General features: G+C 44.7%; 1 protein-coding gene across 2 annotated transcripts; it reads left to right on the top strand.

Annotated features, from left to right (window-relative positions):
• Window positions 1-1,602: 1,602 nt before the first annotated feature.
• Window positions 1,603-26,344, top strand: tsen2 (TSEN2 tRNA splicing endonuclease subunit). Of its 2 annotated transcripts, none has more exons than XM_024428171.2 (11): window positions 1,603-1,948; window positions 2,166-2,232; window positions 2,338-2,377; window positions 5,669-6,230; window positions 7,069-7,158; window positions 13,226-13,276; window positions 13,386-13,524; window positions 14,906-14,942; window positions 15,035-15,146; window positions 25,707-25,796; window positions 25,898-26,344. In XM_024428171.2, the coding sequence occupies exons 1-11, from the start codon at window positions 1,760-1,762 to the stop codon at window positions 25,955-25,957; spliced, it is 1,437 nt and encodes a 478-aa protein (XP_024283939.1). In that variant the 5' UTR covers window positions 1,603-1,759; the 3' UTR covers window positions 25,958-26,344. The 2 variants fall into 2 exon arrangements, with proteins under 2 accessions (XP_024283939.1, XP_024283938.1); XM_024428170.2 differs by having other exon boundaries at window positions 7,066-7,158.
• The last annotated feature ends 975 nt before the right edge of the window (window positions 26,345-27,319 follow it).

Raw genomic sequence — 27,319 nt, 5'->3', positions numbered from 1 at the left:
ATTCTGACTCCAGTGTGGATCCTCCCCACAGCCCATTGGCTCAGAATAACACTTTGTATGTAGGACGTATAAAACTTGGGCTGATTTCCCAGACACAGATTAAGCCTAGTCCTGGACTAAAACATGTGTTCAATGAGAATATCAATGGAGAATGTGTTTTAATCCAGGACTAGTCTTAATCTGTGTCTGGGAAAATGGCCCGGGTGTTTGGGCTTGGTTTCAACAATAGACGTATTCACATAAATACATACAAACTAATATACAATATATATTCACATATTCCAACCCAGTCAGATTAGTAGTTACAACCAACCCTAATACAACTATTGCCAGTAAATAAACTGTATTGTGACTAAACATTAAACATGACACACAATATGAGGAGACAGGGGAGAGGAGAATCTTGACTTTTGTCCCAGTAATCTTTGCTCTGTAGCCTGAGCAATGAGGGCATGCCTTCCTTTCTGTTGACTCCAATGGCACGTGACCATGATGCAGTCTTCAGTAATATTATGATGCATCAAATGCTGATGGGTAGGTTAGGGTTAGGTCACTGGTGCTGGTTAGAGTCAAGTTAGGGTTAGGATCAGGTCACTGGTGCTGATGCTGGTTTTGAAAGAAGAGATTCAGGGTCAGTGCCAACCTTTGCTCCGTCCATGGCTGAAATGTTTCCATGTGTGGAAGTTTCCTTCAGGATGATGACTGGACCACTTGAGTATTTACTAATCATCATACTAACCTACGCTACTCTAAACATCAACATTAATCAGTGTTGGGGAAGCTACTCTAAACATCAACATTAATCAGTGTTGGGGAAGCTACTCTAAACATCAACATTAATCAGTGTTGGGGAAGCTACTCTAAACATCAACATTAATCAGTGTTGGGGAAGCTACTCTAAACATCAACATTAATCAGTGTTGGGGAAGCTACTCTAAACATCAACATTAATCAGTGTTGGGGAAGCTACTCTAAACATCAACATTAATCAGTGTTGGGGAAGCTACTCTAAACATCAACATTAATCAGTGTTGGGAAAGCTACTCTAAACATCAACATTAATCAGTGTTGGGGAAGCTACTCTAAACATCAACATGAATCCGTGTTGGGGAAGCTACTCTAAAAAGATAGATTACCAAGATACCAAATACTTCACACTAGAAGAAGTTAATCTACACTAAAGCTACCCTTAAGTATAGTTTAGTTAACTAAAGTTACTTTTAAAAAAGTAGTTCACTACATACAAACTACTTTGTGAAAAATGATCATATGTAAATCTGAAATGTCATGGACTACAAATGGCAAGAACAGTTTACTCTGGAGTCAGATGTTAACATCATGTTTGTTTTAGCCTATTAGACAAAAAATATGTTTCAAAGTGAGAATAAGGCAGATCTGATGCTGATAAACTCTGAAACATTAGTACACACATCATAGTCTGAAGATGTTGACCTTAAGCAATTGTAAGCCTACTAATTGAGTGATCAAGGTAGTAGAATAGATAGTACACCAGCTTCCTGACCCTAACAGGCATAAACATGACAAACATCCCCCCTTACTGGTTGGAAATCTTTATTACACTCAGTGTGGTGAGGAACTAAGTGTAATGTACCAGCGCGTTCCGACGGAAGGGATTCGTGAAACACTCATTGAACAGCGTGTGTTTACATTGCCGCTTGTTCTAGTAATGTAACGTATCCATACAAGAGGAGAAGCAAATAACATATGTGTTGTCAGATACGTTCATACTTAAAACGCCATGACGGATGCGGTGTTCCAGGCACCCAAGCGGCGGCCCAGAGTGTTTGAGGCGTACGACGCCCCGTTTCCTGTCCCTCTTGCTGCGGTGGGTGCGAGGCTGCAGCAGACCCTAATCTACAGAGCAGATATGGTCAACCAGCATGTCGTTGTCAGGGACCCTGAACACATACAAGCTCTCTACGGCAAGGTGTGTAGCAGCCAGCAGGCTCTGTTGATAAACACAGTTGTTTAGCTAAATATTCAATAAACATTCACTGTTGAGAGGAGCCTACTAACTTTAGTATGATGAAACTAGCTAACGTTACTAGTCCCTCACTACCTCTGTAACAACCATAGTAAAAGAGTTCTGTACTGTTCCAAGATCATGGAGCTGCTCATTTAGACTTTGTCATGTTTTTATTAAGGGTTACTTTGGTAAAGGCATCTTATCAAGAAGCAGACCAGACCACAGTATCTCACACCAATGGGAAAGTGAGTATTCAACTGTTCATTCTCTCCAGGCATGTCTATTATTGGATTGGTCAACAGTGTTGTAGAACTGGCCCATCTTAACGTGTCCTCTCTCTGTCTCTGTAGAGTTTGGTGAGAGAGTTCTACCCGTCATTTCCCTGTTCAAGTAAGTAGCTGTTGATAGAGCAGGACTGGATGTTTACAGCAGTCGACACAAACAGTAGTAGCTCTCATCTGAATGTTCTGAAGGTACACTATATATACAGCAGTATGTGTATACCCCTTCAAATTAGTGGATTCTTCTATTTCAGCCACACCCGTTGCTGACAGGTGTATGTTATGACAAGAGTACAGTGGAATGAATATACAGTACAATGGAATAGATCAGAATAGAACGAGAGTCCACATTCTGATACATGTGAAATGTTTTGAGTTGAAAGAGTTGACCAGAGGAAGCATGGCAGGAAACAGCAGCATGTTATTTAACAAACTAAACTATCAGTGTAAACCCTCAGTCTGACCTCTGATCTGTGTTTTAGTTCCAGCATCATGGCCTTGCAGATCTCACTCCTCTCCTCGCTCTACATTTGAGTCATTTAGCAGACACTCACACACAGCAACTTAGTGCATTCATCTTATGATACACTATACAGTTGAAGTCGGAAGTTTACATACACCTTAGCCGAAAACATTTCAACTTAGTTTTTCACAATTCCTGACATTTAATCCTCGTAAAAATTCCCGGTCTTAGGTCAGTTAGGATCACCACTTTATTTTAAGAATGTGAAATGTCAGAATAATAGTAGAGTGATTTATTTCAGCTTTTATTACTTTCATCACATTCCTAGTGGGTCAGAAGTTTACATACACTCAATTAGTATTTGGTAGCATTGCCTTTATATTGTTTAACTTGGGTCAAACATTTCAGGTAGCCTTCCGCAAGCTTCCCACAATAAGTTGGGTGAATTTTGGCCCATTCCTCCTGACCGCTGGTGTAGCTGAGTCAGGTTTGTAGGCCTCTTTGCTTGCACACACTTTCAGTTCTGCCTAAAAATTATCTATGGGATTTAGGTCAGGGCTTTGTGATGGCCACTCTAATACCTTGACTTTGTTGTCCTTAAGCCATTTTGCCACAAGTTTGGAAGTATGCTTGAGGTCATTGTCCATTTGGAAGACCCATTTGCGACCAAGCTTTAAATTCCTGATTGATGTCTTGAGATGTTGCTTCAAAATATCCACTTTTGGATTTTTAAAATCTATTTTGTGAAGTGCACCAGTCCCTCCTGCAGCAAAGCACCCCCACAACATGATGCTGCCACCCCGTTCTTCACAGTTAGGATGGTGTTCTTTGGCTTGCAAGCCTCCCCCTTTTTCCTCCAAACATAATGATGGTCATTATGGCCAAACAGTTCTATTTTTGTTTCATCAGACCAGAGGACATTTCTCCAAAAAGTACGATCTTTGTGCCCATGTGCAGTTGCAAACCGTAGTCTGGCTTTTTCATGGCGATTTTGGAGCAGTGGCTTCTTCCTTGCTGAGTGGCCTTTCAGGTTATGTCGATATAGGACTTGTTTTACTGTGGATATAAATACTTTTGCACCTGTTTCCTCCAGCATCTTCACAAGGTCCTTTGCTGTTGTTCTGGGATTGATTTGCACTTTTTGCAACAAAGTACGTTCATCTCTAGGAGACAGAAGGTGACTCCTTCCTGAGCGGTATGATGGCTGCATGGTCCCATGGTGTTTATACTTGCGTACTATTGTTTGTACAGATGAACGTGGTACCTTCAGGCATTTGGAAATTGCTCCCAAGGATGAACCAGACTTGTGGAGGTCTGATTTATAAAAATCAGTTCTTGGCTGATTTCTTTTGATTTTCCCATGATATCAAGCAAAGAGGCACTGAGTTTGAAGGTAGGCCTTGAAATACATCCACAGGTACACCTCCAATTGACTCAAATGATGTCAATGAGTCTATCGGAAGCTTCTAAAGCCATGACATAATTTTCTAGAATTTTCAAAGTTGTTTAAAGGCACAGTAAACTTGGTGTATGTAAACTTCTGACCCACTGGAATTGTGATACAGTGAATTGTAAGTGAAATAATCTGTCTGTAAACAATTGTTGGACCGATTACTTGTCATGCACAAAGTAGATGTCCTATCCGAATGGCCAAAACTATAGATTGTTAACAACAAATTTGTAGAGTGGTTGAAAAATTAGTTTTAATGACTCCAACCTATGTGTATGTAAACTTCCTACTTCAACGGTATATACAAAAGTATGTGGACACCCCTTCGAAATTGTGGACTCTGCTATTTCAGCCACATCCGTTGATGACAGTGGTCCGTACTGAAGAGCTCAGTGACTTTCAACATGGCACAGTCATAGGATGCCACTTTTCCAACAAGTCAGTTTGTCAAATTTCTGCCCTGCTAGAACTGCCCCTTTCAACTGTAAGTGCTGTTATTGTGAAGTGGAAACGTCTAGGAGTAACAACGGCTCAGCCGAGAAGTAGTAGGCCACACAAGCGCACAGAACGTGACCTCGGAGTGCTAAAGTACGTAAAAATCGCCTGTCCTCGGTTGCAGCACTCACTACTGAGTTCTAAACTGCTTCTGGAAGCAAGAACTGTGTGTTGGGAGCTTCATGAAATGGGTTTCCATGGCCGAGCAGCATCACACAAACCTAAGATCACCATGCGCAATGCAAGCGTCGGCTGGAGTGGCGTAAAGCTCACCACCATTGAACTCTGGAGCAGTGGAAACACGTTCTCTGGAGTGATGAATCACGCTTCACCATCTGGCAGTCCAATGGATGAATCTGGGTTTGGCGGATGCCAGGAGAACACTACCTGCCCGAATGCATAGTACCAACTGTAAAGTTTGGTGGAGGAGGAATAATGATCTGGGGCTGTTTTTCATGGTTAGGGATAGGCCCCTTAGTTCCAGTGAAGGGGAATCTTAACTCTACAGCATACAATGACATGCTAGACGATCCTGTGCTTCCATTTTTGGGAAGCCCTTTCCTGTTTCAGCATGACAATGCCCCCGTGCACAAAGCGAGGTCCATACAGAAATGGTTTGTCAAGATCTGTGTGGAAGAACTTGACTGGCCTGCACAGAGCCCTGACCTAAACCCCATCGAACAGCTTTGGGATGAATAGGAACGCCGACTGCGAGCCAGGCCTAATCGCCTCAACCTCAGTGCCCGACCTCACTAATGCTCTTGGGGCTGAATGGAAGCTGCAGTCCCTGCAACAATGTTCCAACATCTGGTGGAAAGCCTTCCCATAAGAGTGGAGGCTGTTACAGCAGTAAAGGGGAATCATCTCCATATTAATGCCCATGATTTTGTAATGAGATGTTTGACGAGCAGGTGTCCTCTTACTTTTGATCATGTAGTGTATTTCTGTCTACGAGTTACACCGCATGAGTCTACCTGTCTCCCCTCTCCCAGGTACCAGAAGCATTTGAGCTGGGCACGGGACGTACTCCTAGCTCAAGGATTGGAAGAGGAGGTTGTCAATCAGATACTGCAGAGACTTTGTCAGCCAATGGAGCCAGGGCTCAGAGAGGAAAATGGAAATGATGACTGCCCAGCCAGCCCTCACAAGAGTGAGGAAGCAGGGGCAGGTAACCCCCAAGACATGGCCTCAGAGCAGGCAGGGACAGTGGGACAGCAGGGCCAGGCAACAGCCTCCTGGAGCCCAGAGGATCAGGGGGAGCAGGACAGTCAGTGTCCCCAGGCTAAGAGGCCTAGGAGTCAAGTAGACGGAGGGTTCGACCCACTGTCTGAGCTGTACCCCCAGGAGCCACAGCAGATATACTCAGCGGCCCTGTCTACGGTCCGGTGCCCCATGCATGATGACTTGCTGGTTGACTGTGGCTGTCGCCTGGAGGACAGCGTGCTGGAGACCCTCACCCTGCAGAGAGACAGACAGACAGAGGCAGGCCGACAGGGGGAAGACCGTGGGTATGAGTATGTACTGGTGATGGAAGAGAAGAATAGTGTTGTCAAGGTACAGTGTAATTATCAGGTCAAATCATTTAACACATTTTCTCACAAGTTGTTCCTGACCAGGTGGCCCAACCAGGAAACCCTCTGAGCCCTAGTCGTAATCAGGAGTTTGTCCTGGTCAGGTCTTGTGGTCAGGAATAACCCTGGTCTGACTCGTTATTCAGTGTGATGGTCTGTATAAACTAGAACCTTGTGTTCTGTGTAGCGTAGGCCTACTGTGTCAGACCTTGCTAACAGTGTTCTTATTGACATGTAATATAATAATAATGTTACTGATGTGTTTTGGGATCTTAGATATATTTAATTATTATTCGTTGTTTCGTGTTTTTTTTTACCCCCTTTTTCTCCCCAATTTCGTGATATCTAATTGGTAGTTACAATTCTGTCTCATCGCTGCAACTCCCCAACGGGCTCCGAAGAGGCGAAGGTCAAGTCATGCGTCTTCCGAAACGTTACCCGCCAGGCCGCACTGCTTCTTAACACCCGCTCACTTAACCCAGAAGCCAGCCGCACCAACGTGTTGGAGGAAACACTGTTCAACTGATGACTGAGGTCAGCTAGTAAGCACCCGGCCCGCAACAAGGAGTCGCTGGAGTGCGATGGGCCAAGGAAAGCCCCCCCCTGGCCAAACCCTCCCCTAACCTGGTGCGATGCTGGGCCAATTGTGGGCCATCCAATGGGACTCCCGGTCCTGGCGGGCTGTGACACAGCCTGGGATCAAACGCCAGGCAGTAGTGAAGCCTCAACACTGCGACGTGTCGGAGGCCCTGGGATCTTACATAGACCACCCTGGGATCATTTTTCTAACTGATGTTTTGTGGTTCTGTGTGTTCCAGCAGGGCAGAGCAGGGCCAGGGATGACAGCGAGGAGAGTGTGTAGAGTCAACCCCTTCAGATTGCTAGAGTACCTTCAACTGACTCTGGAGGAGGTAAGACACCATCCACTCTGCTCTTCTCTGTATTCTACTCTGTTCTGAACCATAGTTTGGCTTTGATAGATCAAATCAAATCAAATCAAATTTTATTTGTCACATACACATGGTTAGCAGATGTTAATGCGAGTGTAGCGAAATGCTTGTGCTTCTAGTTCCGACAATGCAGTAATAACGAGCAAGTAATCTAACTAACAATTCCAAAAAAAACTACTGTCATACACAGTGTAAGGGGATAAAGAATATGTACATAAGGATATATGAATGAGTGATGGTACAGAGCAGCATAGGCAAGATACAGTAGATGATATCGAGTACAGTATATACATATGAGATAAGTATGTAAACCAAGTGGCATAGTTAAAGTGGCTAGTGATACATGTATTACATAAGGATGCAGTCGATGATATAGAGTACAGTATCAACGTATGCATATGAGATGAACAATGTAGGGTAAGTAACATTATATAAGGTAGCATTGTTTAAAGTGGCTAGTGATATATTTACATCATTTCCCATCAATTCCCATGATTAAAGTGGCTGGAGTAGAGTCAGTGTCATTGACAGTGTGTTGGCAGTAGCCACTCAATGTTAGTGGTGGCTGTTTAACAGTCTGATGGCCTTGAGATAGAAGCTGTTTTTCAGTCTCTCGGTCCCAGCTTGGATGCACCTGTACTGACCTCGCCTTCTGGATGACAGCGGGGTGAACAGGCAGTGGCTCGGGTGGTTGATGTCCTTGATGATCTTTATGGCCTTCCTGTAGCATCGGGTGGTGTAGGTGTCCTGGAGGGCAGGTAGTTTGCCCCCGGTGATGCGTTGTGCAGACCTCACTACCCTCTGGAGAGCCTTACGGTTGAAGGCGGTGCAGTTGCCATACCAGGCGGTGATACAGCCCGCCAGGATGCTCTCGATTGTGCATCTGTAGACGTTTGTGAGTGCTTTTGGTGACAAGCCGAATTTCTTCAGCCTCCTGAGGTTGAAGAGGCGCTGCTGCGCCTTCCTCACGATGCTGTCTGTGTGAGTGGACCAATTCAGTTTGTCTGTGATGTGTATGCCGAGGAACTTAACTTGCTACCCTCTCCACTACTGTTCCATCGATGTGGATGGGGGGGTGTTCCCTCTGCTGTTTCCTGAAGTCCACAATCATCTCCTTAGTTTTATTGACGTTGAGTGTGAGGTTATTTTCCTGACACCACACTCCGAGGGCCCTCACCTCCTCCCTGTAGGCCGTCTCGTCGTTGTTGGTAATCAAGCCTACCACTGTTGTGTCGTCCGCAAACTTGATGATTGAGTTGGAGGCGTGCGTGGCCACGCAGTCGTGGGTGAACAGGGAGTACAGGAGAGGGCTCAGAACGCACCCTTGTGGGGCCCCAGTGTTGAGGATCAGCGGGGAGGAGATGTTGTTGCCTACCCTCACCACCTGGGGCGGCCCGTCAGGAAGTCCAGTACCCATTTGCACAGGGTGGGGTCGAGACCCAGGGTCTCGAGCTTGATGACGAGCTTGGAGGGTACTATGGTGTTGAATGCCGAGCTGTAGTCGATGAACAGCATTCTCACATAGGTATTCCTCTTGTCCAGATGGGTTAGGGCAGTGTGCAGTGTGGTTGAGATTGCATCGTCTGTGGACCTATTTTGGCGGTAAGCAAATTGGAGTGGGTCAAGGGTGTCAGGTAGGGTGGAGGTGATATGGTCCTTGACTAGTCTCTCAAAGCACTTCATGATGACGGATGTGAGTGCTACGGGGCGGTAGTCGTTTAGCTCAGTTACCTTAGCTTTCTTGGGAACAGGAACAATGGTGGCCCTCTTGAAGCATGTGGGAACAGCAGACTGGTATAGGGATTGGTTGAATATGTCCGTAAACACACCGGCCAGCTGGTCTGCGCATGCTCTGAGGGCGCGGCTGGGGATGCCGTCTGGGCCTGCAGCCTTGCGAGGGTTAACACGTTTAAATGTCTTACTCACTTCGGCTGCAGTGAAGGAGAGACCGCATGTTTTCGTTGCAGGCCGTGTCAGTGGCACTGTATTGTCCTCAAAGCGGGCAAAAAGTTATTTAGTCTGCCTGGGAGCAAGACATCCTGGTCCGTGACTGGGCTGGGTTTCTTCCTGTAGTCCGTGATTGACTGTAGACCCTGCCACATGCCTCTTGTGTCTGAGCCGTTGAATTGAGATTCTACTTTGTCTCTGTACTGGCGCTTAGCTTGTTTGATAGCCTTGCGGAGGGAATAGCTGCACTGTTTGTATTCAGTCATGTTACCAGACACCTTGCCCTGATTAAAAGCAGTGGTTCGCGCCTTCAGTTCCACACGAATGCTGCCATCAATCCACGGTTTCTGGTTTGGGAATGTTTTAATCGTTGCTATGGGAACGACATCTTCAACGCACGTTCTAATGAACTCGCACACTGAATCAGCGTATTCGTCAATGTTGTTGTCTGACGCAATACGAAACATCTCCCAGTCCACGTGATGGAAGCAGTCTTGGAGTGTGGAGTCAGCTTGGTCGGACCAGCGTTGGACAGACCTCAGCGTGGGAGCTTCTTGTTTTAGTTTCTGTCTGTAGGCAGGGATCAACAAAATGGAGTCGTGGTCAGCTTTTCCGAAAGGGGGGCGGGGCAGGGCCTTATATGCGTCGCGGAAGTTAGAGTAACAATGATCCAGGGTCTTTCCACCCCTGGTTGCGCAATCGATATGCTGATAAAATTTAGGGAGTCTTGTTTTCAGATTAGCCTTGTTAAAATCCCCAGCTACAATGAATGCAGCCTCCGGATAAATCGTTTCCAGTTTGCAGAGAGTTAAATAAAGTTCGTTCAGAGCCATCGATGTGTCTGCTTGGGGGGATATATACGGCTGTGATTATAATCGAAGAGAATTCTCTTGGTAGATAATGCGGTCTACATTTGATTGTGAGGAATTCTAAATCAGGTGAACAGAAGGATTTGAGTTCCTGTATGTTTCTTTCATCACACCATGTCACGTTGGCCATAAGGCATACGCCCCCGCCCCTCTTCTTACCAGAAAGATGTTCGTTTCTGTCGGCGCGATGCGTGGAGAAACCCGCTGGCTGCACCGCTTCGGATTGCGTCTCTCCAGTTAGCCATGTTTCCGTGAAGCAGAGAACGTTACAGTCTCTGATGTCCCTCTGGAATGCTACCCTTGCTTGGATTTCATCAAGCTTGTTGTCAAGAGACTGGACATTGGCAAGAAGAATGCTAGGGAGTGGTGCACGATGTGCCCGTCTCCGTTAGTCTGACCAGAAGACCGCTTCGTTTCCCTCTTTTTCTGAGTCGTTTTTTTGGGTCGCTGCATGGGAACCATTCCGTGGCACTGGTTGTAAGGCAGAACACAGGATCCGCATCGCGAAAAACATATTCTTGGTCGTACTGATGGTGAGTTGACGCTGATCTTATATTCAGTAGTTCTTCTCGGCTGTATGTAATGAAACCTAAGATGACCTGGGGTACTAGTGTAAGAAATAACACGTAAAAAAACAAAAAACTGCATAGTTTCCTAGGAACGCGAAGCGGCCATCTCTGTCGGCGCCGGAAGTCTGACCAGGTCTGCTGGTGTGAGGTCTGCTGGTGTGAGATCTGATCAGATCTGCTGGTGTGAGGTCGGCTGGTGTGAGGTCTGATCAGGTCTGCTGGTGTGCGGTCTGACCAGGTCTGCTGGTGTGAGGTTGGCTGGTGTGAGGTTGGCTGGTGTGAGGTTGGCTGGTGTGAGGTTGGCTGGTGTGAGGTTGGCTGGTGTGAGGTTGGCTGGTGTGAGGTTGGCTGGTGTGAGGTTGGCTGGTGTGAGGTTGGCTGGTGTGAGGTTGGCTGGTGTGAGGTTGGCTGGTGTGAGGTTGGCTGGTGTGAGGTTGGCTGGTGTGAGGTTGGCTGGTGTGAGGTTGGCTGGTGTGAGGTTGGCTGGTGTGAGGTTGGCTGGTGTGAGGTTTGATCAGGCCGGCTGGTGTGAGGTCTGATCAGGCCGGCTGGTGTGAGGTCTGATCAGGCCGGCTGGTGTGAGGTCTGATCAGGCCGGCTGGTGTGAGGTCTGATCAGGCCTGCTGGTGTGAGGTCTGATCAGGCCTGCTGGTGTGAGGTCTGATCAGGCCTGCTGGTGTGAGGTCTGATCAGGCCTGCTGGTGTGAGGTCTGATCAGGCCTGCTGGTGTGAGGTCTGATCAGGCCTGCTGGTGTGCGGTCTGATCAGGCCTGCTGGTGTGCGGTCTGATCAGGCCTGCTGGTGTGCGGTCTGACCAGGCCTGCTGGTGTGAGGTTGGCTGGTGTGAGGTCTGATCAGGCCTGCCGGTGTGAGGTCTGGTCAGGCCTGCCGGTGTGAGGTCTGGTCAGGCCTGCCGGTGTGAGGTCTGGTCAGGCCTGCCGGTGTGAGGTCTGGTCAGGCCTGCCGGTGTGAGGTCTGGTCAGGCCTGCCGGTGTGAGGTCTGGTCAGGCCTGCCGGTGTGAGGTCTGGTCAGGCCTGCCGGTGTGAGGTCTGGTCAGGCCTGCCGGTGTGAGGTCTGGTCAGGCCGGCCGGTGTGAGGTCTGGTCAGGCCGGCCGGTGTGAGGTCTGGTCAGGCCGGCCGGTGTGAGGTCTGGTCAGGCCGGCCGGTGTGAGCTCTGGTCAGGCCGGCCGGTGTGAGCTCTGGTCAGGCCGGCCGGTGTGAGCTCTGGTCAGGCCGGCCGGTGTGAGCTCTGGTCAGGCCGGCCGGTGTGAGCTCTGGTCAGGCCGGCCGGGGTGAGCTCTGGTCAGGCCGGCCGGGGTGAGCTCTGGTCAGGCCGGCCGGGGTGAGCTCTGGTCAGGCCGGCCGGGGTGAGGTCTGATCAGATCTGCTGATCTGTTATAATCTCCACCCGGCACAGCCAGAAGAGGACTGGCCACCCCACATAGCCTGGTTCCTCTCTAGGTTTCTTCCTAGGTTTTGGCCTTTCTAGGGAGCACAGTTCCTAGCCACTGTGCTTCTACACCTGCATTGCTTGCTGTTTGGGGTTTTAGGCTGGGTTTCTGTACAGCACTTTGAGATATCAGCTGATGTACGAAGGGCTATATAAATAAATTTGATTTGATAATTGGCGTACATTGTCGTAAATAGACAAGATATTGGGTTTCTTAAACAAGACGCAGGTGGAGCCACGGAATTAGAGGAGGTGACTAGTCTTGCAAATGTATTTTGTATGAGTCTCGACACAATTCTATTTCGGAGCTGTACGGACAATTCCTTTGACCTCATGGCTTGGATTTTCTCTGACATGCACGGTCAACTGTGGGACCTTATATAGACAGGTGTGTGTGTGTGTGTGTGTGTGCCTTTCCAAATCATGTCCAATAAGTTGAATTTACCACAGGTGGACTCCAATCAAGTTGTAGAAACATCTCAAGGATGGTCCATGGAAACAGGATGCACCTGAGCGGAATTTCGAGGCTCATAGTAAAGGGTCCATATACTTATATAAATAAGATATTTATGTTTTTTGTTAATACATTTGCAAACATTTCTAAAAACCTGTTTTTGTTTTGTCATTATGGGGTATTGTGTGTAGATTGATGACGGAAATTATTATTATTTTTAATCCATTTTAGGATAAGGCTGCAACGTAACAAAATGTGGAGAAAAGGAAGGGGTCTGAATACTTTCCAATGCATTGTAGGTTACGTCAGGAGCTGTAGTTGACTATCAACCTCGCTGTGGGATCGTGGAAGCTGCAGGTGATCTGAGCTATTTGATAGGCTAGTGGTAGGCCTATAAGTGCACTTGATTTGCTCTCCAGGCCCGGTAGGCGGAGTTTGTACCTTCAGACACACGAAATGGTTCAAAATTGGAACACTTTGACTACCCTGTGCGCAGGCCAGCTGAATCAAGTGCACCTACCGCTACCAGACAGAGCTAAACAAAATAGGAATGCAAGGCTTTATCATTGGGCTTTTTACAGAAATGTTTGGCGATCTACTAGGAAAGGCTTGGAGATAGACCAGTCGATCACGATTGATCTATGGGATAGATGCCATTTTAGACATTAGGAGTAGGCTCCTCCCTCTAAGACTGCCCTGTATTTTTCTGATCTTTTGAACATTATTTACTTCTTTCAGGCTTTCTTCTTGGTCTATGCATTAGGATGCCTTTCAGTTTACTACAATGAGGTAAGAAGCTACAGTCTTATAAACATATATGTCTTATTAACTAAAGCCTTTGCTGTTATGGTGCATGTTTGTTTAGTGCGAGTCTTGCTTATTCTGACTTACTCTTCAGGAGCCATTGTCGGTGCTCCAGCTGTGGGAGATGTTCCGGTCGGTTCAGCCCCACTTTGAGACGTCATACATGGCCTACCATTACTTCCGCAGCAGGGGGTGGGTGCCCAAGCCTGGGGTGAAGTACGGGGCTGACCTCAGTGAGTTAATAATTAATTAATTGTAGACTGTTCTAGTGCCCTTGCCAATTAATTGATGTATGTATGGATATTCACAATACCTTTCAAAAGTTTGGTGTCACTTAGAAATGTCCTTGTTTTGGAAAGAAAAGCAAATGTTTTGTCCATCAAATTGATGAGAAATACAGTGTAGACATTGTTAATCTTGTAAATGACTGTTGTAGCTGGAAACGGCAGATTTTTCTTTTAACTGTGGCCAGCTACCAAGAACTGTGGGCTCTCCTTCTCCGTGGCCGACGTAAGACATTTAAACGTGTTAACCCTCACAAGGCTGCCGGCCCAGACGGAATCTCTAGTCGCGTCCTCAGAACATGCCCAGACCAGCTGGCTGGTGTGTTTACAGACATTTTCAATCTCTCCTTATCCCAGTCTGCTGTCCCCACATGCTTCAAGATGGCCACTATTGTCCCTGTTCCCAAGAATGCAAAAGTAACTGAACTAAATGACTATGTCCTACATGCATTTCGCTACACCCAAAATAACATCTGCTCAACATGTGTATGTGACAAATAAAATTAGATTTTATCCAAGTTTATCCAACTCTAAATCTATCTTTTTGTAAAAACATGCTGAAAAATTAAGTGTCTCATCTGCTCATCATGATCTCTTTTTTTTTAAATGGGATGACTGAATGCGGTACAGTTTCCCTGTTAGTTTAATGGGTTGACTGTGAATGTTTGCAGTGAAGACCTTGTTTCACTGTTAGTTTAATGGGTTGACTGTGTATGTTTCCCTGTTAGTTTAATGGGTTGACTGTGAATGTTTCACTGTTAGTTTAATGTGTTGACTGAGAATGTTTGCAGTATAGATCTTGTTTCCCTGTTAGTTTAATGTGTTGACTGAGAATGTTTGCAGTATAGATCTTGTTTCCCTGTTAGTTTAATGGGTTGACTGTGAATGTTTGCAGTGAAGACCTTGTTTCACTGTTAGTTTAATGGGTTGACTGTGAATGTTTCCCTGTTAGTTTAATGGGTTGACTGTGAATGTTTCCCTGTTAGTTTAATGGGTTGACTGTGAATGTTTCACTGTTAGTTTAATGTGTTGACTGAGAATGTTTGCAGTATAGATCTTGTTTCCCTGTTAGTTTAATGGGTTGACTGTGAATGTTTGCAGTGAAGACCTTGTTTCAGTGTTAGTTTAATGGGTTGACTGTGAATGTTTCCCTGTTAGTTTAATGTGTTGACTGAGAATGTTTGCAGTATAGATCTTGTTTCCCTGTTAGTTTAATGGGTTGACTGTGATCCTCCAACCATAAAACACTAGACACTCAGATGTGTTGATTCTTGATGCTATGATAATTCTTAGTCTTATTGCCTTGTACTGTATTTTCTCTTCCATGCAGTGCTTTACCGAAAAGGACCACCTTTCTACCATGCAAGGTTTGTATGAATTACAGTATGTTAACATTGAGATCCACTAATTGTTTAAATAGTGTTTATGTGAAATATGTATCTCCATCCCACTCCCTCAGTTACTCTGTGGTGGTGGAAAAGGTAGACCAGCCGGGTAGGGGAGGGGCTCTCCGTCCGTTCAGCTGGAGGACTCTGGCTGCTCTCAGTAGGATTACCGGCAACGTTTCCAAGGTAACACACCTTCACCTTACTACCTGGGTCCAGTCCACCATAGAATTACAATGTTATTTCTAATTGGATTATTTGTATACACCCCTACCTAGCCTTGGGGCATATTCATGGCGGTATCTTCCCTTAATACAAAAATATGTTCTCCACAATAACATATACATTCTCATAACTAAGAAACTATAAATCAACCGTATTGTATTCCAGTAGTTAATACTGTGCTACCTCATCTACCCATTTCACCTGACAGATACCGATGACATTGTTGTGCATATAAATAAGATGTAGAAATACACCGAGTGGACAAAACATTAACCTTTCTAATATTGAGTTGTTTATAGTTAGTATATGCAGTGTGTAGTATATGTATATTATGGTAAGTATATGGAGTATGTAGTCTATGTAGTAGTTAGTATATGTAGTGTATATGTAATGTGTAGTATATAGTCTATGCAGTAGTTAGTATATGCTGTGTGTATATATTATGGTATATGGAGTGTGTAGGATGTTAGCTCCTGAGGTGCTGACCTGTTGCACCCTCGAAAACCACTGTGATTATTATTATTACTTGACTCTGCTGGTCATCTATGAACATTTGAACATCTTGGCCATGTTCTGTTATAATCTCCACCCGACACAGCCAGAAGAGGACTGGCCACCCCTCATAGCCTGGTTCTTCTCTAGGTTTCTTCCTAGGTTCTGGCCTTTATAGGGAGTTTTTCCTAGCCACCGTGCTTCTACACCTGCATTGCTTGCTGTTTGGGGTTTTAGGCTGGGTTTCTGTACAGCACTTTGTGACTTTGTGAATTTATTTCCCTGGCCACATCTGCAGTACGGACACAAATCCACCGTCGCTGCCTCCTTGCAGCATGCCTAAGGCATGTTCACGCAGATGAGCAGGGATCCTTTGGTGCTTTTCAGTCCGTAGAATGGCCTCTTTAGTGTCCTAAGTTTTCCTAACTGTGACCTTATTTGCCTACCGTCTGTAAGCTGTTAGTGTCTTAACAACCGTTCAACAGGTGCATGTTCATTCATTGTTTATGGTTCATTGAACAAGCATGGGAAACAGTGTTTAAACCCTTTACAATGAAGATCTGTGAAGATATTTGGATTTTTACAAATAATGAAAGACAGGGTCCTGAAAAGGGGACATTTCTTTTTTTGCTGAGTTTAGTATCGTTAGTGTATGTGGTATAGTAAGATGCTGAGTGTACTAAACATTAAGAACACTTTTATAATATTGAGTTGCACCCCCCCTTTTGCCCTCAGAACAGCCTCAATTCGTCAGTGCATGGACTCTACAAGGTGTTAAGCGTTCCACAGGGTTGCTGGCCCATGTTGACGCCAATGCTTTCCACAGTTGTCAAGTTGGCTAGATGTCCTTTGGGAGGTGGGCAATTCTTGATTACCACAGGAAACTTGGGCCATTCTTGATTACCACAGTGTGAAAAACTCAGCAGGGTTGCAGTTCTTGACACAAACCGGTGCACCTGGCACCTACTACCATACCCCATTATAAGGCACTTAAATATTTTGTTTTGCCCGTTCACCCTCTGAATGGCACACATACACAATCCATGTCTCAAGGCTTAAAAATCCTTCTTTAACCTGTCTCCTCTCCTTCATCTACACTGATTGCAGTGGATTCAGTGACATCAATAAGGGATCATAGCTTTCATCTGGATTCACCTGGTCAGTCAATGTCATGGAACCCTAACCCTAAGCATTAAGGTGTTCTTAGTGTACAAAACATTATCTATTTGTTTTTATTAAGGATCCCAATTAGTTCCTGCCAAGGCAGCAGCTACTCTTCCTGGGGTTTATTATGGATCCCCATTTAGTTCCTGCCAAGGCAGCAGCTACTCTTCCTGGGGTTTATTATGGATCCCCATTAGTTCCTGCCAAGGCAGCAGCTACTCTTCCTGGGGTTTATTATGGATCCCCATTAGTTCCTGCCAAGGCAGCAGCTACTCTTCCTGAGGTCCAGCAACATTTAAGGCAGTTGTATACAGTTTAAATATTACATTACATAACACTTTTCATCACACATTGTGTTCCTTCAAGCCACTACTACAAGCCACTATCATATCTACAATACCACATCCATGTGTACGTGTGTAGAGTGCGTCTCTTATCCTTATTTATGTTTTTTAAATCTTGCATCAGTTACTTGATGTGGAATAGAGTTCCATGTAGTCATGGCTCTATGTAGTACTGTGCGCGTCCCATAGTCTGTTCTGGAGCTGTGTGTTAGTAGTTTAAACAGACCTCTGGTGGCATGTCTTGTGGGGTATGCATGGGTGTTTGAGCTGTGTGTTAGTAGTTTAAACAGACCTCTGGTGGCATGTCTTGTGGGGTATGCATGGGTGTTTGAGCTGTGTGCTAGTCGTTTAAACAGACAGCTCGGTGCATGCAGCATGTCAATCATTCTCACAGAAACAAGTAGTTATGAAATCAATCTCTCCTCTACTTTGAGCCATGAGAGATTGACATGTATCGTTGGAAGTCGGACGTTTACATACACTAAATTGACTGTGCTGTCATGGCTTTAGAAGCTTCTGATAGGCTAATTGACAACATTTGAGTCAATTGGAGGTGTACCTGTGGATGTATTTCAAGGCCTACCTTCAAACTCAGTGCCTCAAATTAAATCAGCCAAGACCTCAGAAAAAACATTGTAGACCTCCACAAGTCTGGTTCATCCTTGGAGTAATTTCCAAACGCCTGAAGGTACCACGTTCATCTGTACAAACAATAGTACACAAGTATAAACCAGCAAGATAGAACAGCACACTCCGGTAAGACGGGGGGTCTGTGCATATTTGTAAACAACAGCTGGTGCAGGAAATCTAAGGAAGTCTCTATATTTTGCTCGCCTGAAGTAGAGTATATTGTGATAAATTGCAGGCCACATTACTTGCCTAGAGAGTTTTCAGCTATACTTTCCATGGCTGTTTATTTACCACCACAGACAGATGCTGGCACTAAGACCTCATTCAGTCAGCTGTATAAGCAAACAGGAAACCACTCACCCAGAGGCGGCGCACCTAGTAGCCAGAGACTTTAATGCAAGGAAACTTAAATCAGTTCTACCAAATTTCTATCAACATGTTAAATGGGCAACCAGAGGGGAAAAACATTCTAGATCAGCTGTACTCCACACACAGAGAATCATACAAAGCTCGCCCTCCATTTGGTAAACCCGACCACAACTCTATCCTCCTGATTCCTGCTTACAAGCAAAAATTAAATCAGGAAGCACCAGTGACTCAATCTATTAAAAAAAAGTGGTCAGATGAAGCAGATGCTAAACTACAGGACCGTTTTGCTATCACAGACTGGAACATGTTCCGGGATTCTTCCGATGACATTGAGGAATACACCACATCAGTCACTGGCTTTATCAATAAGTGCATCGAGGACGTCGTCCCCACAGTGACTGTACGTACATACCCCAACCAGAAGCCATGGATTACAGGCAACATTCGCACTGAGCTAAAGGTTAGAGCTGCTGCGGGACTCTAACCCGGAAGCTTACAAGTAATCCTGCTATGCCCTGCAACGAACCAGTTGAGTACGAACGAAGAGTCAACGAACGAAGAGTCAATACAGGGCTAAGATTGAATCATACTACACAGGCTCCGACTCTAGTCTTATGTGGCAGGGCTTGCAAACTATAGACTAGACTAAGGGAAGCACAAAGGGAAAGGTAAGCACAGCCGCGAGATGCCCAGTGACACGAGCCTACCAGACGAGCTAAATCACTTCTATGCTCACTACGAGGCAAGCATAACTGAGGCATGCATGAGAGCATCAGCAGTTGCGGACGACTGTGATCACGCTCTCCATAGCCGACATGAGTAAGACCTTTAAACAGATCAACATACACAAGGCTGCGGGGCCAGACGGATTACCAGGATGTGTGCTCCAGGCATGTGCTGACCAACTGACAGATCAAAATCAAATCAAATTTATTCATATAGCCCTTCGTACATCAGCTGATATCTCAAAGTGCTGTACAGAAACCCAGCCTAAAACCCCAAACAGCAAGCAATGCAGGTGTAGAAGCACGGTGGCTAGGAAAAACTCCCTAGAAAGGCCAAAACCTAGGAAGAAACCTAGAGAGGAACCAGGCTATGTGGGGTGGCCAGTCCTCTTCTGGCTGTGCCGGGTGGAGATTATAACAGAACATGGCCAAGATGTTCAAATGTTCATAAATGACCAGCATGGTCCAATAATAATAAGGCAGAACAGTTGAAACTGGAGCAGCAGCACGGCCACGTGGACTGGGGACAGCAAGGAGTCATCATGTCAGGTATTTTATTTTATTTTATTTCACCTTTATTTAACCAGGTAGGCTAGTTGAGAACAAGTTCTCATTTGCAACTGCGACCTGGCCAAGATAAAGCATAGCAGTGTGAGCAGACAACACAGAGTTACACATGGAATAAACAATTAACAAGTCAATAACACAGTAGAAAACAAAGGGGGGAGTCTATATACAATGTGTGCAAAAGGCATGAGGAGGTAGGCGAATAATTACAATTTTGCAGATTAACACTGGAGTGATAAATGATCAGATGGTCATGTACAGGTAGAGATATTGGTGTGCAAAAGAGCAGAAAAGTAAATAAATAAAAACAGTATGGGGATGAGGTAGGTGAAAATGGGTGGGCTATTTACCAATAGACTATGTACAGCAGCAGCGATCGGTTAGCTGCTCAGATAGCTGATGTTTGAAGTTGGTGAGGGAGATAAAAGTCTCCAACTTCAGCGATTTTTGCAATTCGTTCCAGTCACAGGCAGCAGAGTACTGGAACGAAAGGCGGCCAAATGAGGTCTTGGCTTTAGGGATGATCAGTGAGATACACCTGCTGGAGCGCGTGCTACGGATGGGTGTTGCCATCGTGACCAGTGAACTGAGATAAGGCGGAGCTTTACCTAGCATGGACTTGTAGATGACCTGGAGCCAGTGGGTCTGGCGACGAATATGTAACGAGGGCCAGCCGACTAGAGCATACAGGTCGCAGTGGTGGGTGGTATAAGGTGCTTTAGTGACAAAACGGATGGCACTGTGATAAACTGCATCCAGTTTGCTGAGTAGAGTGTTGGAAGCCATTTTGTAGATGACATCGCCGAAGTCGAGGATCGGTAGGATAGTCAGTTTTACTAGGGTAAGCTTAGGTAGTCCTGAGGCATGGTCCTAGGGCTCAGGTCCTCCGAGAAAGAAAGAGAGAATTAGAGAGAGCACACTTAAATTCACACAGGACACCGAATAGGACAGGAGAAGTACCCCAGATATAACAAACTGACCCTAGCCCCCCGACACAAACTACTGCAGCATAAATACTGGAGGCTGAGACAGGAGGGGTCAGGAGACACTGTGGCCCCATCCGAGGACACCCCCGGACAGGGCCAAACAGGAAGGATATGACCCCACCCACTTTGCCAAAGCACAGCCCCCACATCACTAGAGGGATATCTTCAACCACCAACTTACCATCCTGAGACAAGGCCGAGTATAGCCCACAAAGATCTCCGCCACGGCACAACCCAAGGGGGGGGCGCCAACCCAGACAGGATGACCACATGTGACTCAACCCACTCAGGTGACGCACCCCTCCCAGGGACGGTATGAGAGAGCCCCAGTAAGCCAGTGACTCTAACCCTATTACAGGGGCTGAGGCAGAGAATCCCAGTGGAAAGAGGGGAACCAGCCAGGCAGAGACAGCAAGGGCGGTTCGTTGCTCCAGAGCCTTTCCGTTCACCTTCCCACTCCCGGGCCAGACTACACTCAATCATATGACCCACTGAAGAAATGAGTCTTCAGTAAAGACTTAAAGGTTGAGACCGAGTTTCTCTGACATGGGTAGGCAGACCATTCCATAAAAATGGAGCTCTATAGGAGAAAGCCCTGCCTCCAGCTGTTTGCTTAGAAATTCTAGGGACAATTAGGAGGCCTGCGTCTTGTGACCGTAGCGTACGTGTAGGTATGTACGGCAGGACCAAATCAGAGAGATAGGTAGGAGCAAGCCCATGTAATGCTTTGTAGGTTAGCAGTAAAACCTTGAAATCAGCCCTTGCTTTGACAGGAAGCCAGTGTAGGGAGGCTAGCACTGGAGTAATATGATCAAATTTTTTGGTTCTATTCAGGATTCTAGCAGCCGTATTTAGCACTAACTGAAGTTTATTCAGTGCTTTATCCGGGTAGCCGGAAAGTAGAGCATTGCAGTAGTCTAACCTAGAAGTGAAAAAAGCATGGATTAATTTTTCTGCATCATTTTTGGACAGAAAGTTTCTGATTTTTGCAATGTTACGTAGATGGAAAAAAGCTGTCCTTGAAATGGTCTTGATATGTTCTTCAAAAGAGAGATCAGGGTCCAGAGTAACGCCAAGGTCCTTCAGTTTTATTTGAGACGACTGTACAACCATTAAGATTAATTGTCAGATTCAACAAAAGATCTTTGTTTCTTGGGACCTAGAACAAGCATCTCTGTTTTGTCCAAGTTTAAAAGAACGTTTGCAGCCATCCACTTCCTTATGTCTGAAACACATGCTTCTAGCGAGGGCAATTTTGAGGCTTCACCATGTTTCATTGAAATGTACAGCTGTGTGTCATCCGCATAGCAGTGAAAGTTGACATTATGTTTTCAAATGACATCCCCAAGAGGTAAAATATATAGTGAGAGCAATAGTGGTCCTAAAACAGAAACTTGAGGAACACCGAAATTTACAGTTGATTTGTCAGAGGACAAACCATTCACAGAGACAAACTGATGTCTTTCCGGCAGATAAGATCTAAACCAGGCCAGAACTTGTCCGTGTAGACCAATTTGGGTTTCCAATCTCTCCAAAAGAATGTGGTGATCGATGGTATCAAAAGCAGCACTAAGGTCTAGGAGCACGAGGACAGATGCAGAGCCTCGGTCTGATGCCATTAAAATGTAATTTACCACCTTCACAAGTGCAGTCTCAGTGCTATGATGGGGTCTAAAACCAGACTGAAGCATTTCGTATACATTGTTTGTCTTCAGGAAGGCAGTGAGTTGCTGCGCAACAGCCTTTTCTAAAATTTTTGAGAGGAATGGTAGATTCGATATAGGCCGATATTTTTTTATATTTTCTGGGTCAAGGTTTGGCTTTTTCAAGAGAGGCTTTATTACTGCCACTTTTAGTGAGTTTGGTACACATCCGGTGGATAGAGAGCCGTGTATTATGTTCAACATAGGAGGGCCAAGCACAGGAAGCAGCTCTTTCAGTAGTTTAGTTGGAATAGGGTCCAGTATGCAGCTTGAAGGTTTAGAGGCCATGATTATTTTCATCATTGTGTCAAGAGATAAAGTCCTAAAACACTTGAGTGTCAATCTCTTGATCCTAGGTCCTGGCAGAGTTGTGCAGACTCAGGACAACTGAGCTTTGAAAGAATACGCAGATTTAAAGAGGAGTCCGTAATTTGCTTTCTAATAATCATGATCTTTTCCTCAAAGAAGTTCATGAATTTATCACTGCTAAAGTGAAAGTCATCCTCTATTGGGGAATGCTGCTTTTTAGTTAGCTTTGCGACAGTATCAAAAAGGAATTTCGGATTGTTCTTATTTTCCTCAATTAAGTTAGAAAAATATGATCGAGCAGCAGTAAGGGCTCTTCGGTACTGCACGGTACTGTCTTTCCAAGCTAGTCGGAAGACTTCCAGTTTGGTGTGGCGCCATTTCCGTTCCAATTTTCTGGAAGCTTGCTTCAGAGCTCAGATATTTTCTGTGTACCAGGGAGCTAGTTTCTTATGAGAAATGTTTTTAGGGGTGCAACTGCATCTAGGGTATTGCGCAAGGTTAAATTGAGTTCCTCAGTTAGGTGGTTAACTGATTTTTGTCCTCTGGCATCCTTGGGTAGACAGAGGGAATCTGGAAGGACATCAAGGAATCTTTGTGTTGTCTGTGAATTTATAGCACAACTTTTGATGTTCCTTGGTTGGGGTCTGAGCAGATTATTTGTTGCAATTGCAAACGTAATAAAATGGTGGTCCGATAGTCCAGGATTATGAGGAAAAACATTAAGATCCACAACATTTATTCTATGGGACGAAACTAGGTCCAGAGTATGACTGTGACAGTGAGTGGGTCCAGAGACATGTTGGACAAAACCCACTGAGTCGATGATGGCTCCGAAAGCCTTTTGGAGTGGATCTGTGGACTTTTCCATGTGAATATTAAAGTCACCAAAGATTAGAACATTATCTGCTATGAATACAAGGTCCGATTAGGAATTCAGGGAACTCAATGAGGAACACTGTATATGGCCCAGGAGGCCTGTAAACAGTAGCTATAAAAGATGATTGAGTAGGCTGCATAGATTTCATGACTAGAAGCTCAAAAGATGAAAACGTCATTTTTTTTGTTGTAAATTGGGGACTGTGCCAGGGGATTTATACTACTATCTGTACTTACTGGTGGCACAGACGCTGTTTCATCCTTTCCTACACTAAAATTACCCTTGCCTAACGATTGCGTCTGAAGCTGGGCTTGTAGCACAGCTATCCTCGCCGTATGGCGATCGTTCTCCTGTATATTATGAGTACAGCGACTGCAATTAGAAGGCATCATGTTAATGTTACTACTTAGCTTTGGCTGTTGGAGGTCCTGACGAACCATGTCCAGATAAAGCGTCCAGAGTGAAAAAGTTGAGGGGAAAAAAACAAAATATATTAAAAAGTAAAAACCGTAAAGTTGTCAGGTAGCAAAATAGGTTGGCAACAAAACGCACAGCAACACGTAAACAAGTCTGCAAGTTGTGACCAGAAATGACATGGTCAAACAGGTGTCTTCACTGACATTTTCAACATGTCCCTGAATGAGTCTGTAATACCCATGTTTCATGCAGACCACCATAGTCCCTGTGCCCAAGAACACAAAGGAAACCTGCCTAAATGACTACAGACCCGTAGCACTTACGTCTGTAGCCCTGAAGGGCTTTGAAAGGTTGGTAATGGCTCACATCACCATTATCCCAGAAAACCTAGACCCACCCCACTACCGCCCAAACAGATCCACAGATGATGCAATCTCTATTGCACTCCACACTGCCCTTTCCCACCTGGACAAAAGGAACACTTATGTGAGAATGCTATTCATTGACTACAGCTCAGCGTTCAACACCATAGTACCCTCAATACTCATCACTAAGCTAAGGCTCCTGGGACTAAACACCTCCCTCTGCAACTGGGTCCTAGACTTCCTGACGGGCAGCCCCCAGGTGGTGAGGGTAGATGGCAACACATCTGCTCGTGTCACTGGGCAGCTCGCGGCTGGGCTTACCTTTTGTAGTCCATAATAGTTTGCAAGCCCTGCCACATCCGACGAGCGTCAGAGACAGTGTAGTAGGATTCAGTATCAAGGAATATTTCACTTTCTCTGTTCATAGGAGTAACAACATTTGTTTTTGAATTTGTGCATGTGGCAGAAGTAATGCGGTGCTACTTGTTTCGCCATTCCTTTTTTGTCTGTGGAGGAAATGTTGAGAGGCGGACCCTCATCTGCTGCTCTCTCCCTCCGCTGAGGGAGATGCAGGCACCATCAGCCCAGTAAAATAAAAAGATAATTATTTACATGTATGCTCACTCAGCTGTGCCTCACAATTAATACAACAACTGATCTATTACCGGTATGTTCACCTCCAATTTTGATTTTGTTGTCAGCACATTCAACTATGTAAAGAAAAAAGTATTTAACAAGAATATTTCATTCATTCAGATCTAGGATGTGTTATTTTAGTGTTCCCTTTTATTTTTTTGAGCAGTGTATATATTTTTTAAATGGCCCGAACAACCATGCATTGGCAGGGCAATTCAAGCAATGCTAATATATTGGGCCTACTGCACAAACCTCATTTATAGGTTAATGTTGCATAGGCTTACGTTATTTAAGTCATGATCTTGACTCAGAAAAGGTTGGTGACCACTTTTCGAGAGTTTTCCATGTTAACACTATCAATGTTTTCTTTTACTTTGTCAATTGTAATAGAATCAACACAATATTAACCACCGAAACAAAACAAACTATGCAAGAGATCTTGTTGTAGGCAGAACGTATAGGTGTAGGATTCTATTGCATTGACATGCACTATTCAGCCCCTACACAGACCAGTGCGGCATAACCATAACTCATGACCGCATAGGCGGTCATGAGAGAATGCCCTTGTTTAAGATCAAAGGGAGATGTTATGGGATGCATTTTCTCCATTGTTTTTTATGGTAGACCACTCTGGTTGGCATACATTATGATCAATAGCCACAGTAGCCTATTTGGCCTCTGTTAAAACTGTAACTTAAATTGGGTACAGCCTTAGTGTTTACAGTAAACGCACGCTGGAAGTTGCACAGAATTTTCACAACGTTCAAGTTTGTGCTCAGCAGATTTGAAATTTGCTCAGTCCCAGAAAATAATTTGAAGGAACATTGAGCACTACATCCAATGGATTTGGATACTGCTTTAGTGCTGATTTCTGCAGTATTAGTAAATATGTGATCAATACATTGTGGATGATTCCTGTCTGTGTGTTGTATTCTAGGACTTGATGCTGTGCTACGTCATCTACCCATCTCACCTGACAGAGGAACATCTCTCCTCTCCAGACTGTCTCTGCAGGGTCACAGTTCAGGTATGACTTCTGCCTAAGCCTTTCTCTGTTAACCCTTTCTCTGTTCTTTCTCCTCTACCTGTCATTTTTCTAACCTCTCTCTCTAATATGCTGTTCTTTAGGAGATTATTTTAAGCAGATGGATATCATCACGAGAGCGGACAGAGACGGACGACATATGACTTCTTTTTTTTTTTTTTTTGTCTGCTGTGTAAATATACAGCTCCTTCAGAAAGTATTCACTCCCTTTGACATTTTCCACATTTTGTTGTTACAGCCTGAACTTAAAATGGATAACATTTCGATGTTGTGTCCCTGGCCTTAACACAATGCCCCATAATGTCAAAGTTATATTATGTATTTAGAAATGTGTATATATATTTTTATAAAAATGTGAACTGAAATGTCTTGAGTCAGTAAGTATTTAACCCCTTTGTTATGGCAATCCTAAATCGTTTCAGAAGTACACATTTTGCTTAACAAGTCACATAAGTTGCATGGACTCACTCTGTGTGCAATCATAGTGTTTAACATGATTTATGAATGACTACGTCATCTCTGTACCACACACAAAATTATCTGTAAGGTCCCTCAGTCGAGCAGTGAATTTCAAACACAGGTTCGACCACAAAGACCAGGGAGGTTTTTCAATGCCTTGCAAAGAAGGGCGCTTATTGGTAGACGTGTAATAAAAATAAAATAAAAAACAGACACTGAATATCCCTTTGAGCATGGTGAAGTTATTAATTACACTTTGAATGGTGTATCAATACACCCAGTCACTACAAAGATACATCCTTCCTAACTCAGTTGCCGGAGAGGAAAGAAACCGCTCAGGGATTTCACCATGAGGCCAATGGGGACTTTAAAATGGTTTAATGGCTGTTTGGGGCAAGTCCAACACAACACATCACTGAGTACTACTCTTCATATGTTCATGCATGGTAATGGCTGCATCATGTTATGGGTATGCTTGCCATCGGCAAGGACCAGGGAGTTTTCTAAGGAAAAAATCAACAATAGAGCTAAGTACAGGCAACATCCTAGAGGAAAACCTGGTTCAGTCTGCTTTCTAACAGATACTGAGAGACAAATTCACCTTATAACCTAAAAAGGACAAATATACACTGGAGTTGCTTACCAAGACGACATTGAATGTTCTTGAGTGGCCTAGTTACAGTTTTGACTTAAATCGGCTTGACAATCTATGGCAATGATCAACAACAAACTTGACACAGTTTCAAATCAAATTTTTATTTGTCACATACACATGGTTAGCAGATGTTAATGCGAGTGTAGCGAAATGCTTGTGCTTCTAGTTCTGACAATGCAGTAATAACCAACAAGTAATCTAACTAACAATTCCAAAACTACTGTCTTATACACAGTGTAAGGGGATAAAGAATATGTACATAAGGATATATGAATGAGTGATGGTACAGAGCAGCATAGGCAAGATACAGTAGATGGTATCGAGTACAGTATATACATATGAGATGAGTATGTAAACAAAGTGGCATAGTTAAAGTGGCTAGTGATACATG

The sequence above is a fragment of the Oncorhynchus tshawytscha genome, linkage group LG25 (assembly GCF_018296145.1).
Source record: "Oncorhynchus tshawytscha isolate Ot180627B linkage group LG25, Otsh_v2.0, whole genome shotgun sequence".
Classification (NCBI taxonomy): domain Eukaryota; kingdom Metazoa; phylum Chordata; class Actinopteri; order Salmoniformes; family Salmonidae; genus Oncorhynchus; species Oncorhynchus tshawytscha.
The sequence above is the reverse complement of the archived record's forward strand: the minus strand, read 5'-3'. Positions and strand labels throughout refer to the sequence as shown.